The sequence below is a fragment of the Daldinia childiae genome (assembly GCF_008694065.1).
Source record: "Daldinia childiae strain JS-1345 chromosome Unknown Scaffold14, whole genome shotgun sequence".
Taxonomy (NCBI): Eukaryota; Fungi; Ascomycota; class Sordariomycetes; order Xylariales; family Hypoxylaceae; genus Daldinia; species Daldinia childiae.
In genome coordinates this window covers 590177-606721 of record NW_022984655.1, presented here as the reverse complement: position 1 = coordinate 606721, position 16545 = coordinate 590177, and the positions used below count along the sequence as shown (strand labels likewise).

General features: G+C 47.9%; 4 protein-coding genes across 4 annotated transcripts; 2 read left to right on the top strand and 2 right to left on the bottom strand.

Moving 5' to 3' along the window:
• Positions 1–3946: 3946 nt before the first annotated feature.
• GL218_08916 (uncharacterized protein) lies at positions 3947–5134 on the top strand (the record flags this gene model as incomplete). The annotated part of the gene is made up of 3 exons (XM_033585731.1): positions 3947–4363; positions 4429–4725; positions 4802–5134. 3 exons carry the CDS (start codon positions 3947–3949, stop codon positions 5132–5134), a joined length of 1047 nt encoding a protein of 348 aa, XP_033440174.1.
• Positions 5135–5382: 248 nt separating this feature from the next.
• GL218_08915 (putative mitochondrial carrier C12B10.09) lies at positions 5383–6533 on the bottom strand (the record flags this gene model as incomplete). Its single annotated transcript, XM_033585730.1, has 2 exons — positions 5383–6363; positions 6501–6533. 2 exons carry the CDS (start codon positions 6531–6533, stop codon positions 5383–5385), a joined length of 1014 nt encoding a protein of 337 aa, XP_033440176.1.
• Positions 6534–7179: 646 nt separating this feature from the next.
• On the bottom strand, positions 7180–9522 carry GL218_08914 (uncharacterized protein; the record flags this gene model as incomplete). Its single annotated transcript, XM_033585729.1, has 5 exons — positions 7180–7722; positions 7772–8787; positions 8842–9253; positions 9306–9432; positions 9500–9522. The coding sequence occupies 5 exons, from the start codon at positions 9520–9522 to the stop codon at positions 7180–7182; spliced, it is 2121 nt and encodes a 706-aa protein (XP_033440175.1).
• Positions 9523–10374: 852 nt separating this feature from the next.
• On the top strand, positions 10375–16099 carry GL218_08913 (Histone transcription regulator 3 like protein; the record flags this gene model as incomplete). Its single annotated transcript, XM_033585728.1, has 2 exons — positions 10375–14420; positions 14473–16099. The coding sequence occupies 2 exons, from the start codon at positions 10375–10377 to the stop codon at positions 16097–16099; spliced, it is 5673 nt and encodes a 1890-aa protein (XP_033440178.1).
• Between the last annotated feature and the right edge of the window lie 446 nt (positions 16100–16545).

Here is a 16545-nt window from a genome sequence, read left to right as displayed (position 1 = left end):
TCGGGTTCGTTCTTCACGCTTCTCGGCTGTTACATGAAGATAGGAATAGAATGATACGATGATATCAACCGACCATCTATCTCATCGCAAAGTTTCACGACTATAATGACTGAATTGTGCGTTGGCGAACCTTCATTTTTTTTTATCATTTTTGCAACCCTCCAATCTCGACATGTTACGCCTTTCAAAAGCGAGTTTGGCTGCCGTCATCCCCGAAGTCTACCTTGCTCGTATACAATATCCAACCAATTCGATTATCATCCCGTTCCGCCGGATTACAGCGTTGCGCACATAGTCGATAGGTCCTAGATAATGCGAAGCGTCAACCAAAGAAGGAAGATCGTCACGGCGGATAATAGCCACTAATACCTAGGTACCTAACCTAGGTAAGTATAATATTGGTAGGTTATAATGGTATAATAGCATAACAGTAGGTATAACAGGTATAACACTAAGCCTTGACGGATTATCTCCGAGACCTCTGATACCTAATCTGAAAGGGTCCAAATGCCAAGAATCCCCGTCACAGGGAATACGGCGCCGATGCCGATGCCGGTAACAAGTCTCGGAGCGTCCTAGATTCTCGAACCCCCCCTTGCAGATGTAACTTTATTCAATCCGCCTGAATTGCCCTTGCGAATCAAAAAAATGCGATACTCGCTTCGCGGCTGATCCAGGTCGTTGGAGTCGACATACCCTCGAAAACGACAAGGCAATATTAACCCATGTTCGATAAGTTGCCGAGCAAAAGACGAGATCTACTATAATGATTACCGAATGCCCCACGGGATCATCTCAGAATAGCGACAATGCTGTTCAAAAAGGAGAAGCTATCTACAACCTAGTGGCTCCTAACCCGACTCGGCCGGCGGATTTAATAAGGAAAATATTTCACCGCATAAGTATCAGCCTTGACTCGTCACGTACTAATAATTTTGTCGTAGATCTAAGCTTAAAATATTCGAACGATATGTTCCGTCTTACATTTTAGCTCGATCTTCAGGAGCGCAGTTGTTTCTTATAAACGAAGGTCTTGTACGGATGATATTCTCTCTACTATCTATTTCAAGCTCAATATCAAATAGGTTTATATATCTTGAACCGGGTAGATGAGGGAGCCAGGTGGTCCTCGTGACGCGTAAGACTAACGGGCTCTTGGTTCTAACTACCAACTCGTCCTTAATGTATACTATTACCGGAAAGTTGCTGAATTTCATGGATCGTTTTGTCTAAGACCCATAGTTGATATCGATACCTTAGGGGAACTTGTAGAACATGGACGTTTGAAAGAGCCGTCTCTGAATATTAGATAGAATCAATTTGAGCTCTTGAATAATTCTATATCCAGGAAGTAGGACCCAAGACCAACCCAATGAACAATCGAAGGTAGATCGGACATGTTATCTTAGAGTCTTGAAACATGTAGCTTTTAAAATACTAATATCACGACCCAATTCGCTTTCTACGTACACCAGCACTCTATAATGTCAGCAATAAAGGATCCTGCTGTTCTCCTTAAAGTACGATTTATGTAATTCATGTTATAAACTTGTATCCGCGTCTGCTATCTTTCGGTGTAGACACTTTCATATTCTTAGATTTCAAAATCCCGCGCTTAATTTCCGCGTGTCTGTATAGCTGATAAGTATTGGCCAGCTCGAAATGCAGAAGGTTGAGGGACATTAGTCTGACACGCTTACCTTTGAGTATCATACACCGATGTTAAAGCGAAGATGTTGGGCTTTCCCGCATAGTTCCTCGGAGGTCCATTATTTAGGTACCGAGTTGACAACCAGTAATCTTAGAATGGGCCCATCATATCATGTTCTAGCCTTTTCCTTACACTTCACTGGACGAACCAATCGTATCGGTGATATTTAAAATGTGGCTAGTCGTGGATTTTGACGAAGTCCCTTTATCTCTGGGTTGCGGGGTTTAGAGAGAAGTGTGAGAGTTGTGTTGTCAAGAAATCGTCACGAGAGAGGCTCGGTGAAGAGGATCGTCGTTGAATTACCGATACAGTAGATTCTCTCCACCGTCATGGCACGTGGTTTTTTGCCCTATTTTTTATCTATCTCGGTTAGCTATCTGAACCATTCGCTATACTTAGATGATACCCCCTAGAATCCTTCTAGATGCTATGGATGTCTAGTAGGTATGCTTAGTGGTAGTTAGACTTATACGGTGAGAGCTAACCTCGAAGTCTTAAACTAGTATCCCGGGTTGGTTGTTGGATAAAACAAACTCGGCTCTCATCATAACGTATCAAATACATTTTAATGGTGGGTATTAGTAGGATCTTAACCCCACGGGGAAACCTCGAAGCCAATATAACTGGTCTATACTTGGCGTGAGTTATGTTATGTAGATTACGGAACTAATTAAGTGACGTAAATTGTCCTGTTAGGAATACTAAGATAGAGGTTATATCTTGCTATTTTTGAAACGACATAGCAAACAAGAGTTGTCTGGAGCGGTGGCGGCTTTTTTAGTGCCTCAACCATTGAATCTTTGAAGAAATTAGGTCGAGTTTAGTGATGCAAACATAATATTCCTATAGAAACGAAGATGAGAACCATCAGTCTAACGTAGGTATAACCACTATTTAAAATTACACCGAGTTAGGTCGAAGCTGTACAACGTAAGGCCATACGGCTCGGTCAAGTTTCTCCACGTCGGGACGAAAATAGCCATTATTCAAGACGAATAGTTTGCGTCGTATTAAGGCTAGTCATACTGTCATCATCATTCTTCAAAATCTCGTTGGGTACCACAGTCGATAGAAATCAACTCCACAGATACTCTTCTAGAATCCGCAGCCTTATCCTACGCTGAGGTCTCCATACATATCTTAGTACCTCATACAGTAGATCACATAGCACAAATCAAAGTCTCGCGAAACGTAGATCCACTTATCTTCATGAAATGTCCCGCGTTCATGTTTGCCTATACATGGGTCATACGGTTACAGGTCGGGACTACTTTGATGGACTATCATATGATGTCAATTTGCTGCCCTAATCACGTATTAAGACGTTACCTTCGAGGAGACTGGCTGATGAAATGGTATCGTAATTCTATATGAAGTGTAACTAAGGAGGCAGCATTCAAATATGTCAAACTAGTGTACCGTAGTACGGCTCTGGAGATAGTAGATGAAATGGGTTCGGTGGAGAATATAGCCCTAACCCTAACTATCATATCTATGTACCTCTTTCGTCTAGACCCGCGTGGATTCTGTATCTATCGCGAAGTTCTTCCCCAGATTTCCAAGAAGTGGGCGGGTTGCCCAGAAGCCCACATTGCACGGGTTTTGCTATGATTTGAAGCCTAATGAGGGGTCGAGATTTCGAAACGTATTTGTTATTAGTAAGAATATTGCGAATAGAAACAAGATAAGAAAAGCGGTAACGGTATGTCGGGTCTTAAACCTGCGGAGGTTGGTAGCAAACTACGAGAGAGAAGCTAAGGTATACTCGAACGAGTGATCATAATGGATACTCCTATAGTTAAGAGCCCCGGCCTTTCGGATCATCATCCTAGTCGTCTTTTTAGAACAGTATGGAAATATCCAATAACCTAGCCGCGAAGAGGAACCACGTGTGTCAACTCCGTAGCTTGGATTGTTAGGAGAGGATACGCTAAGGATAACATAGGGGCAATTATGGGTATCAGGTTCGTCGGTAAAGCTTATTCAAGAGACTCATCGAGAGGAAGGGATATTCCCGTTTTGTTATCTTGGATGTCCCGATATTGCCCATATGGATGTTGAGAGAAAGGAGTTCCTATGCCTGGTATATCCGTCGAGATGAATATATAAGAGTAGGGAACTCCCAATCTGACCTCTCGAGAATATTTTATCTTTAGGGACTCAAATCTAGGAACATTCCAACTTGCAGGTTTAACTATTATCATTCAAGAGAAAGCTCTTCAACATATTTCCAAGATGGCTTCACCAATAACTCTTCTATCCCTCTTCCTGCTCTCGTCTACATTCGCTTCTGCCCAACCCAGCTTTACCGCGTACAAAGAAAAGAGCTGCAGCCAGCCTCTTGAGATTTGGACCGATGGGATGCTTATCGAAAACAGCAAACTTCCCATAGATCATTCCATTAAAGAACGAGGGACTTACGACGGTGGTCACGCCTTCAATAATATAACGTTCCCAGCCGCGGCAGCAACCGGCGATTACGCACAGGATGCAGGGACTCAGTTCGTGTATTGGAAAGTAGAGCAGCCAGACCCGACCTGTCAGTTTATACTGATGAGGGATACTCCGAGGGAATGGCAATCTCTCAGTCAGTTGCCCGGAGATGAGATGCTAAGAGTAGCCGAAGAGGGCTGCTACTATACGGCTCTAAGTGTAAGTTTGGAGATTATAGCGTCCACCGAATCTAGTTATTAGGAAGTATTGTTAACGAAAAGAAGCCCAACGTCGACTTGATTACCAGCTTCTGCTGCGGCCGCGACGACTGCGCTATTGCGGAAATCGAAGTTCAGTATCCGAGCCCCGTCGAGAGCGTCAGTGGTGATCCTCCGAACTGTACGGTAAAGTCTTACAATGCTACGCCTACTATCGAAGATGGTCAACAAATAGCCGTCACCAGGCCACAGACCTGCGAGGCCCCGCCGACTTGCACGCATTCTATAACCCTGAGCAAGATGGTCAGCACGGCCGTGTCTCATTTCCAGTCGTATTCTTGGACTACTGAGGAAGGAGTTGATGTATGTTCACGAGATACTTATATCTAACCATCGATAGGATGTATTGATTTTGCTAACGCGAGCTTTCCCCTCTTAGGTCAAGATAGATACTGGTGTCGACTTTATCGTAGACTCAAAGGTGTCTGTGGGTATAAGTTTCAACATCGCGCAGAGCTGGATGGACGAGACTGGAACAACTCTAACGCAAACCAACATTACGGCTTCGTCTGAGGCGGGAAGGCAGGAGGCAGGAACTATAGCATTCTATGCCTTCACGCCGCAGTACGACTGCTGGAAAGGCGAAGTTAGCTGCGGGAAGGACAAAAGTGGAAATGAGGTCGTACTTGAGGGTATTAGTTTCTGCCAGCCTCGAATTGCAAGTACTGGCGATCCGGCTGGGCTTTTTAGGATGGTGTATACTTCGGGATGAGAGATGAGTTAGCTTCCGCCGAACGGATATGGCGTTTCTTAGATAGTTTTCTTTTACACTTTTGTTTTTTATTTTCGTCACATTGGTTTCTTACCAATTTTAACAACTTGGGATTTTAGCATTTTAGGATAGGATAGGACAGGGCAGCACAGGATTGGACAGGATAGGATATGATGGATAGATTTTGGTATTGGCCGCAAGGACTTATAGGTACTATAAATGCGGCCAGAGACGCGGGTTGGTACTCATTAAATAAAGGCGTCATCTTCGCTACTTTGCCCCTTTCTCCTCGAGAGCCAAACCTTTGCTACTTCGTATGTGCCTAAGTAAAGACCGCTACCGACAAGAGTCCATACAGCGCGAAGAGCCGAACCCCTGAACAACCCCGAGATACCCGTCTCCGAAACAACTTCGCGTGCTACGGCGAGTCCACCCCGTACCTTGTATTTGGTTACGCCTTGAGACGTATGCGTCCGGTCGTGAACACCCTGATCTACACCCTGGCTGCTCCCGGCTGCAAGCATCATCCGTGTCTTCACCACATCCATAGGAGTCGTGACGATAGCAGCCAAGCTACCCGCCAACCCAGCACTTGTCCCAGTGATAACGCCAGTCTCAAGTAGAGTTCGCTTCTCTCCCGCGCCGAACCCCGTGTTAGATTGGCCCGTACGAGATCGCTGGCTCCAGATCTTAGTACGCAGATATTCGAAGATGGGAAACTGGATAGCTGTAAAAGGTAGGTTTCGAGCTATTAGAACGGTGTATCCCGATAACAGCTTGCGCCCTACGCCCGTGCCGCTTACGGTCAGCTGCTTTAAGGCTTGAAGGGAAGCAGACCTGCGTGAGCTGCCGGACTTTTGCTGCAACATCTGGGCATTTTGCTTGATGACCTCGGAAGGAGTAAGGACCAGGCACGAAGCACATTCCCCTATGGCTGATGCGCCTGCATGCACTAAGGGTTGCGGAAGACCTAAGGGGGACCCGTGACGGTTGATGAACGACTTAGCCGCTTCGTAGGTAGTAAAAAATGTTCCCGCGGCAGGTAAAGTAGTAACTATGACTATTCCGATACCCTGGTATAAGCCCCTGAAGAGCTGCCGCGAGGGTAGTTTAGTCTTAGTAGACGGGTTGGCAAATGTCTTGACGAAATCTCGACTTTGCTGGCGGGTTTTCAAGGTATCTAACGGGTAGACAATCAAATCTACGACGAAAGCTGCCCCGCCGCCCGCCTAGAAATTATGGAAAAAATTGATTAGAATATTCCTTAGATTCTCGACGGTTTATAGCATAGAGTTGGAAAAGGGGATTTGGAAAATTTGCAATTTAAAAATAAGAGGGTAGACTTGTGGAAATGAGATAGACTTACCAGCATAACATCGAGATTTGAATTACCGCCCATCGCGGTAACTCCTTAGTAACTTGGCGAACTTGGAGTGGTATGGCGATGTTGAGTTTGCGATTTGCGATTTTGCGATTTTGATCCGAATCTGATTAGATTGATAAGATTATGCAAGACTAAGTTCCCGTGGCGTGGGGATGCGCATTAGCTACTCTACTATAGCGATATGAGGCTATAATGACTTGGTCAGTGCTACGTGTACGATTGGAAATGAGTAGGTCATTTGAGGTAAATAGGTCTTGATTACCGAGGTACTTAGATACCGCATCGGAATCTTTGCATCATAGATAATAGACTACCTTAAGTACTCATAATCATCATATGATTTTAGATCTTTTGTAAGTAGAGCTACATTATTTGCGATATTCTTCATGCGGCATACGGTATGCGACAAGCGGCATTGTAATTCTGTACTTTACCTTGCAATACTTACCTTGCATATCACTATAGCGAGGTTTTCGACGCTTTAGTTTGCTGCTCGACATCAGGGTTAAGGAATCCTCGGCGACGTTTTAATCCCTGGCAGCTAAGATGGGCATCATATATTAATGATCTATGTTTTACACTGATGAAACGCGAATAGATGGATATCATGTTGAGGCATTACTTCGTCCGTAAGTATTTCAATCCTCATGTTAATAGTTCGTTAACCGTCTGTGCCGCTGCTTCTAAACGTGGCACATAATGCGGCATAATGGTGCGTCAGATCCAGCACATTTTGCGGGAGGCTCGTCGCCTGAATGATCGACCGAACCTTGACCGCACCCTCTTCCTCGATCAAGACTCTTATCGTATGGAGAAGATCCGGAGAGAATTCCGAGTACCAACGGTACTGCCAGGTCACCAGGCGGATAACGGCAGCTATGGTATCTCTCGTCAGCTTCTGCTTCTCGAACGATCGCAGGATTCCCGATAACGCCTTCGGGCTGAACCGTGCGGCGAGACAAGCTCGATAGGCCTCGGCTGCTTCGTCGTGGTGCTGGAGGCGCTCTGCTAGAGCACCTAGAATCTCCCATTCCTCGGCGGATTTCTTGTATTGCATCGACTGAGCTCTGTACTGGGCCATCTGCGTTCTCCATATCGTGTATACGCGGAGATCTTCGTATAATACCATAAACAGGCTGTCCAGCCATCTTTCGCAAAGGCGCTTATTATTCAAGCGCGAGAGATGCTCGTCGGTGGTTGCACTCTGTAAATGTGTTAGTACTAGCCCTCGGAAGCGGAAGAAAGTTACTTACATTATCTCCGTCAGCTTTAACCTCACCAGGGTCGATGGTATGAGTCGGCTTCTCTACACCGCCCCCTTCGCCGTTGCCGTTGGTTAACGTGGGCGCTACAGAGTCGGTATCGGTTGCACTCTTCTCGTCATCAGCCTTCTCGTCGTCAGCGTCAGCCTCCTCCTCGTCGGTCTGATCACCGTTGGTCGTGGGCTCTGGGGTTCCGCGTAACCCGTCGATACTCGGATTGCGTTTTGTCGACTGGGCTTGCGGGACGCTATCCTGCTTTTCTGTCCGGTACTCATCCTCCATGACAAAAACGTTGCTCCGTATTTTAAGGAGCTGGTCCCAACCAATCTTTGCCGTCATCTCCGTGAGAATCCCGTAGGCCAGTTTGAAAGTACCACGATACGACGCGGCGCGGAGGTTAAGCAGGCTTGGATCTACCTGTTCGGCGTATCTGGATTCCGGCTCGCTGTCGATCTCTTCTAGACGAGTCTCGGGTAAGGTGGGAAGGTAGACATCCTTCGGCTCTGGCATAACCGGCGCGTCCTTGTCTTGGTAAGTGAACATAGGGCAAGAGTTCAAGATCGTGAGCGCGTTCTCCCAGTCTTCCATAGCAACGTAAACCTGCGCCAACCTCGCCCACGTGCCGAATTCGCTGGGCGCGGCGATCGTACTGCGGTCCGCGCAACCTAGCGCCATCTTCAGTCTTTCCTCCTTTTGCGCCGGGGTTTCGGCCGCCGATGCTTTCTTGAGGAGAAATTCGGCTTGGGTATCTAACATGACATAATCCATCGGAGAGTCCTTGAGAGCCTGGTATAATATGCGCACACCTTGGACTTCCTCGTTACCCATGAAGAGAACCTTTGAAAGTAGGGACGACACCTCGACATTCTGACTCCTCAACTTCTCGAAAAGGTTGATGCCAGAGGTAAAGCGTCCTGTCGTATAGAAATATTTGAGAAGGCCGGTGGTTAGGTGGTTCGATACGTTGTTCGGAACCTGCACGACGGAATCGGAACCTAGCTGCCAACCTGCAAAGAGTTAAGGTAAGCATCTGAATTCTAATAGACAGTAGGTTTGCGTACCCCTGAAAAAGAGGCTCTCGGCAGCGCTCAGAAATCTGTGTTCGGTCTCGGTGTTGGTAACGGGGTTAAAGCGTCTCACACCCATAATCTTCCTTATAGTATCGCCGCTCCCATCGTCAGCGTACGAATAGGCACGTAGAACGCTGCAGAGATATGTTTCCAGCCATAATTCGTCTGTGGCCTTCCGTTTCTCTCCCCTCTCGTCGACGCAGTAGGCTTCGACCGTCCCGGGAATAGTAACGTGGACGCGCATATCAAGTCGGGAGAATGCGTTGTAGCAGCAGTATAGACCTTCTACGATCTTGTGCGTGGCAACTTGACCATGCTCCTTATATGTGAGGGTGTTTATATAAGCGGCGAGACTAGCCGACGAGGACGCATCGACACCGGTGACATGGTGATATACTCCCGTCTGCGCCAGCAAATTTAGCATCGATCCTCGAAAAGTTGATTTATCGACATACCTGTTTTACAGTGTTTCTGAGGTTTTGTTTCAAGAGGTGGACTAGATCAGGAGGACCAAGCTCACGCAATGATACCAAGGTCTCGGTACGGGCATCGATTGATTCGTGTAGGACCTCTTCCGAAATTCTGCAGTGATTATTAGCGCCGACAATGCAATTGAAAAATACAATAATATTATTTAGAGGTGACTTACTCTGGAACCGCCGGTGGAGGCATATCGGCGGTAGAACTTAATGGTGAAGGGCGCGGTACTGCTGTGAGATGCCAATCAATACTCTCGATGTTATGGAGTGTCTGATATATTAGGAACGACTAGATTCGATTCGTAGGAACATAATATAGTAAAGTGAGGATTGAAAAGAGCGAATGGCGTCACGATTGGAAAGATGGTGCGGCGAGCTGCCCAAGTCTATACGTATACGGATAGGTATGATATGGTCTGTAATAGGAAGAGTGTTGATAGGGTCCGAATGGGGGAGCTTGTTTTTTTTTTTGGCAAACTGGATTTCCTAACTTTTTTTGAGGTTTGGCGCGCACGAGCCATCAAGAAGGTATGTCAAGGTGTCTTTTCTTTCGTCTTCCTGGAATCTTGGACTATGAATTTGGTATAGCGGGGTAATTAGGGGGGTAACTTCCACGTAAGGGTACCGCTATGCTGGGCTTCCCACAGTGGGGTACCTGCGACTTCCAATGTCATATGTGCCTTAGAGGAGGTACCTACCTAGGTCTAAGGTACCTCCTAGGTCTGTAGCTGTACCTGTACTAGCGGACTTAGCTGTCTGCAGCTCCCCTGGCCTTGCGATTTGGTTAATGGGCGCACGATTCGCGTCTCCTGTACATTTCCACGCGATTTGTGCATCATCTCTTTCTTCGGTATCTACCTCTAATTTTATTCTTCCTTTGATAGCGATAACGAACAAAGATCAACAATTATATTCTAAACTCTATTCGTATCAACTTCCACAATTGAGAAAAAGTAGAAATATATAGTAAATACTAAACGACTAAATTCCGTATGCTATACTGTTATTTCTAATTCCGTCAGCGCGGTAGGCGCAAGTTCGTAAGATGGCATTCTCCGCCATCAACGTCGAACCAGAGGAGAATATCGACGAGGAGATTGACGATACCCGCGAAATTCAGATCGACGAAGCCTTAAAGCGCTTTCAGACTGCCCTTAAACTTCACGCTCAGGGCCCTAAACATTACGAAGAAGCGTCGTCGGCCTACGAGTCGCTATTCGAGTCAGATATATTTCGATACCCCGAGAGTACCACCGACTTCGAGCGCGCCGAACGACAATCGGATCCCCGAACCCTAGGCGTCGACGTCCATTTCCCTCAACCTCTCGATGTTGCCCAAGGAGATATAGATGGGAGTGGTAGTAGTTTGCCTCAGACCCTCTATCTCGCTTATAAGAATCATGGTCAGTTTGCCCTTGACAATATTAGACATCTAGTCAAAGCAGGAGGAGATTCGAGATCCGTGCTACAAAACAAAAAAGTACTCGCTGCCGCTCAGAAGGCGCTTTATGAATTTAGCACAGCTCTAGATTTTGATCCGTCGGATGCCGAACTATGGAGAAGGGCCGCGCGTGTCGCTGCATTTTTGAATAGTGCTAGAATTAGTCGGTATTGCCTCGAGGCTGCTATCGAACTCGATGATGATCCAGCAGTGGAGGAAGTTGAGCCGCCCTCTCTAGCCGAGGGATTCGCTGGTGAGCAATTGAGGAAGCAACTTAACGTCTTATCCGACGATCTGGCACTATCGCACCCGATCATGGCTCCGTTCCTAAAGAGATCGATACCGGATCGTCTCAAGAAACATCTCGACCCTTTTCCGTTCCTTCCGAATCCTTGCGATTCGCTCGCGCCATCTCCTATCCTCGCAGCCTCGGCGGACCAGCAGACCCAGCGCCTTATTATTGACGTCCCCGTGGCCTCGTGGACAGATTTGGGCATGTCGCTCGTGCAGTTAGTCGCAGCCGATGGCATATCTGGAAAGGCCGTAACCCTGAAACTTCCAGAGATACCAAATGCTGAACACGACGTTGAGATAGTCAGCAATAGGCCAAAACCGATGCTGTCCGAGGATAATGGAAGGGCCCAGCTGGCTTCGGAAAACAGATCTCTAGTGCAATCCAAGGATGACCAGAGCGATTCTCCAAAGGAAGGCGTTGTTGACAACAGTATTGCTGCCGAAGACGCGCGGGCCGAACGTAGCACCTCCCTCCCTTCGCGGAAACGTTCGCAGTCTACGGCAGGGCTCCCCGACGGAGTTGACGAAGAAGTCTTGGATCAGAAGAGGAGCAAGCGTATTCGACGCCGGGAAACTGCCGGAGAGGTTATGGACACAAATACTCAGTATGCTACCCAGTTGCAGCCGTTCCAGGCAGCCGACCAGAATCTCTTTCAGATGACACGTAATATGATAGAGAACCTGGGAGTCACCGACCGCGATACCCTCGATCGACTGGCTGAGATTCTTGACTCGTGCGCGTCTTCTACACGAACTGCTAAGCTTGAACGGTCGGCCATGGTCGATCTGCGCGATTCGCTTGTGAAATTTGACGAGGAGAGTACCAGGGTGGTTTTCAATAAAAAGGAGGCGTCTACGGTCGGTTTCTCGTCTTTCCTAGAGCACTCGAAGCCTGGATCTCAGAACAAACGCGAGACGCCTGTGTTCCACGAGACTAGGGGCTTAAAGGCCTTCGTCCAAAGTATCAACGACAACTGGATAGGAATCCAAGACGTTGCTTTCGAATGGGTCAAGCATATCTGCGCGACTTACCTTACGAGCAAGTGGCCGGATTCTATGAAGACTGCGGTTGTTCAAGTGATTAGCCATCTCGACGAAGATATCTGGAGACGCGTGCAGTACGAACTGAGATATCACGACGCGTCCGAAGATCCGGCCGTGACGTTGGCTACGATTGACGAGATAGTCCAAATGTTGTTCGAGCTACACCTAGATGTGTATGAACGGATCACCAACCCCAATAGCGCCGTAGAATACGCAATTCGCGTGGAGACCAAAGGAAGACTAGGTCGTTGGTTCACTTTTGCTTCGCAGATGAGTCGGGATCGCCCCGAAAGTGCGGACCGTCTGTTGTCCATCCGATTCTTATGGTCCGCCGTTTTTGCTGTTACTCTGACGGAAGGCGTATCGAGAGACCATGTTCTTCAGTGCTGGAAGAGCCTCCGCGATAGGATCAGCGAGGAAGATGAGCCTTTTGATATCCGACTACCAAATAACGCTATCATGCCGGAAGTTTCCGCCCGCGCAGCCGACAGGGAGATATCTAAACTGACGACCATGGATTTCTTCCTTGGGCTATTCCAGAACGACCTTAGCGATCCCGTATCTATCATCGAGAGCTTGGAGCCAGTATTGAATCCCTCTTCCGTCCATATAGCAACGAGCGATCCCGAAGCTATGGTGGTCGACGAAGATCCCGAGGCGCCGGCAGCTACCGGCAAAAGTCTACCTATCTCGGAGGCTGCGGATCAGGGTCTGCGCGATCTCTGGAAATTTTTGTTAGGGGCGAGTACTGAATTAAGACTATTCTTATGGACGCGCCTCGGGGAAGCTTATAACGCTATCGACTACACGACGAAACAATTTTCGTGCCTTCTCAAAAGTATCGAGATGGTCGTCGCCGATTTCGAGCAGGATTCTTATCTGACCATGCCTGTCGATGCGCGTCGCCCTCTCTTCTTGAAGATGCTCAAGTTTCTAGACGAATTGCTCATCCAGGCGCTTTCGATGGCGCTCAACGATGTTAAAGCGTTTGATATCGTAGACGAGGAGCACCTAAGGTCCAGTATGTCCGCTTTGACGAAGCTTTCTTGCTTGCTACACGTATCTTGTATGTACGAAGACGAAGTGCGCGTCGGCATGAAACAGCACCTCTCAAGCGGCGCCACTTTCCAGTCTTTCTTGACTAAGCTCCGCGAGATGCAGGTTAGGAACTGGTCTCTTCTATATACGATGCTGAAGGCTGGTATCGCGCAGAACAGGGCAGGCTTTACTACTCCCGATAACGATCTCGCAGACTATCTAGCAGCTATCCATCAGGTCTTCGGCCTTAGAAAATTCTGCAAAGCGTCCAACAAGATATTCCTTAAGATGATGCGCGTGGAACTTTTGAAGCAGAATCTCATAGACAACTGGGAGGATTATCTCGGACAAGTTCTTTACGATCTCTACGGCTTGAAACTCGGAGTAGGTCTTAGCGAAGTGCAAGACCACGGATGTCCCGCCGAGAAGCTCGAACGGCGAAACACGACGGCTCTAGTCGAGAGGGTATCCGTCTTAGCTAACCGCATGCCGATGAAAGATTTGCTGAAATCGGATCTCAAAACGACGATAGAACACATGCAGCAAGCTATAGGGCAAACCAAGTCGAACCAGCAATTCATACAAAATCTCAGGATCTTTAACCAAACTTTACAAAGGCCTATCCCGCCCCTTCGCTTGTACGAGGCGCTCAAGGGTAATATTTCCATCGACGCAGTCACCGTCAACACGCCGGATAGCGCTTTAGCCAAGCACGGATGGTTCTTCCTCTTGGGCATGATCGCCTTCACCAAGTTCAAAGGCGTAGATCTTAATAGGAGGCAGACGCCAGGCGCTACTGACGACCTTCGCATCGGCGCCACATTTCTACGCCAGCAGCTACAGTTCACCCCCGATCAATGGGATGCTTGGTTCAGACTTGCAGAGTGTTTTGACTACGAGCTCGACGAGTCCGTGCTGTGGACGGCAGATAAGATGAACAAAGAGAGGGCGGAACTGGTAAAGTACCAGCGCAGCGCGATCCACTGCTATACTCTAGCGCTATCGCAGTCTCGGAACACGCCACCCGACGCGCTCAGGGAACGTTCCGACGACATACACGACCTATATCATAAATTCGGCATGCGCATGTACGCCTCCAGCCGAGAACCGTTTGCGATGGAACCCTTCCACCACTCCGAGCACAAGAGATTCGTTATCCTCGAATCCGGTGTGGAGTCCAAGGATCTTCATTCTCAAATGGAAGACTACAAAGTATGGAAGTACGCTGCTAGATTATTCGCCAAAGCCATGGAGGTCAGACCAAAACAGTGGCAGTAAGTATATCCTAACCGCTAGATAGATGTTGGGCTAATAATTTTTTTGTAGGAATCCGTACATGGTGGCCAAGTGTATCTGGAAGATGTATCAGAAACCCCCAACGTCACTCGACCATAGAGATAGACGAGATCGGCCTACTATGCAAGCCGTCATAGACGCCCTCGAAAAGGCCATCGAGGTCGTGTCTGCACTACCAAAGCCACGCCACGGCCAAGATCCGGTTCTAGAGCCCCATTACAAGATCGTGTCGATCATGCACAAGCTGGTGATGCGAGGAGATATAACGCCTCAAGAAGCAGCCGACATACTCCAACGTCAACCGTACGCCCTTCAGGATGGGGAGCATGTTGAGATCGCGGAGCCGGAAGACTGGGAGCCGTATGTGATAAAGACACTAACCCACCTGCGAGAGAAAGACAGATCAAACTGGCAACATCGCATTATCATGCGCCATGCCCGAATTTTGTTCGACGAGAACTCCGAAGAGCAGGGCTACGTTCAGGCGATGGCTGCCTTTGGCGTGCTAAGAGAATCGATGCTAACCAAGACCATGGTGATGAACGTCTGGAAGTGCGATGCGGAGCGACCAGGTCGACATCACGTTTACACGGAGCAATACGTTCGGTTTGCCGTTAAGCTCTTGGTGGTTCTAAAGGACAGGACGAACTTCGAGGCTTTGCTTCGCCGTTTACGCAAGAAGGGGGCAGACTTTTATCATTTCAACGATCTCTGGCAAACTTGCTGCATTGCGTATCTTCGACTTATCCGGCAGACATATCAGATCTCCCCGGTCCTCGAAGATGATTTTAAACCAATCAGCCCCGACGAGTTCGATATTATTACCTCCAGGATTAGCGAATGGTCATCGGATCCGTCTTCCTCCCACCCCGCGCTCAGCGCTTTGCAAGAGACGATAGAATTGAAAAAGCTCAATGCAGGCTTAATGAAAGCCGGCGCCATCGACGACCTAGTTAACGATTGCTATACAGCGTTGTATTTCGAGATTGGGAAGACTTTACCAGGCCCTTCCGTATCTGCTTTAATTGCGGAGCGGGAACAGGCACGTCTACGAGAAGAATCTCGGCAGCCTGATAAAGTAGCAGAACCCAAGCCGACGAATTCGCTAAGCAGTCTCTTAAACCCACAATCGCACGAGAACTCAGGCGGAGAGGGCGCGGCCGGTGATTTAACATCGGCGAATACGGAAGGGCCACAAAGACCGCGCAAAGTGGGAATAAGGAGAGCTGATATTCTACGCAAGGCAGAACAAGCAGTCGTGCGTGCCCAAGAGGGTCCAAAACCCACAGGTACCAAATCACGAGGCTCCGTCTCAAGCAGTAAGACGCCTGCGGCAGAGGAAGGGAAGCAAGACGACGTAGCCGACGACGACTCGAGAAGTGAAGATGGCGCATTAGATGAGGATGTGGAGATGAAGGATGAAGAGGGCGAGGGCGAGGATGATTCGAGCTCGGCGCCCGGAAGCGTTCACGATTCCGCCGACGATGAGAGCGATCTGAGCGACGCTCCACCGGAAGATGTATTAGATGAGGACGAGCTACGGCAGTTAATGTTTCCGAATTTAACTAGAAGGAGTATGGATACGACAGTAGATAATTCCGACAGCGAGACCCACGACGAGGGTTCTTCCGACGAAGAGGCTCAAGAAGCCGAGTAGGGCGCCTTAGATTATAGATCGAGGTGCTTTATATGTATTATATGTTGCCCATGAAATCTTGTTGAAAGATGATATGTTCTACGTGAGAAGATGCGTCTGGGTTGATCTACGATTATTTAGGTACCGGCGTTGAACCATACCTTTTCAAATGTATCAGTTACAAGAGATCTTGACGATATGATGGTACAACACTCCAGAAATTATCGTAACCTCTAACAATATGATTAGGACATGTCTGACTATTGGTTGAATTGACGACATGGAGCACATCTTCCCCTCAGTTCAGCCATCACCGTCAGTCATAGGAATTGTATTCGATATGACTACAACTCTCTTGGCCTTACCTATGCTTAATCTTAAATGCTAAGAGTGAGGAAATCGTCGAGCTAATCTAGAAATCACCACTGTCATCGGAACTGTTAAGTTGTTGCGGAATATCGCTCAGA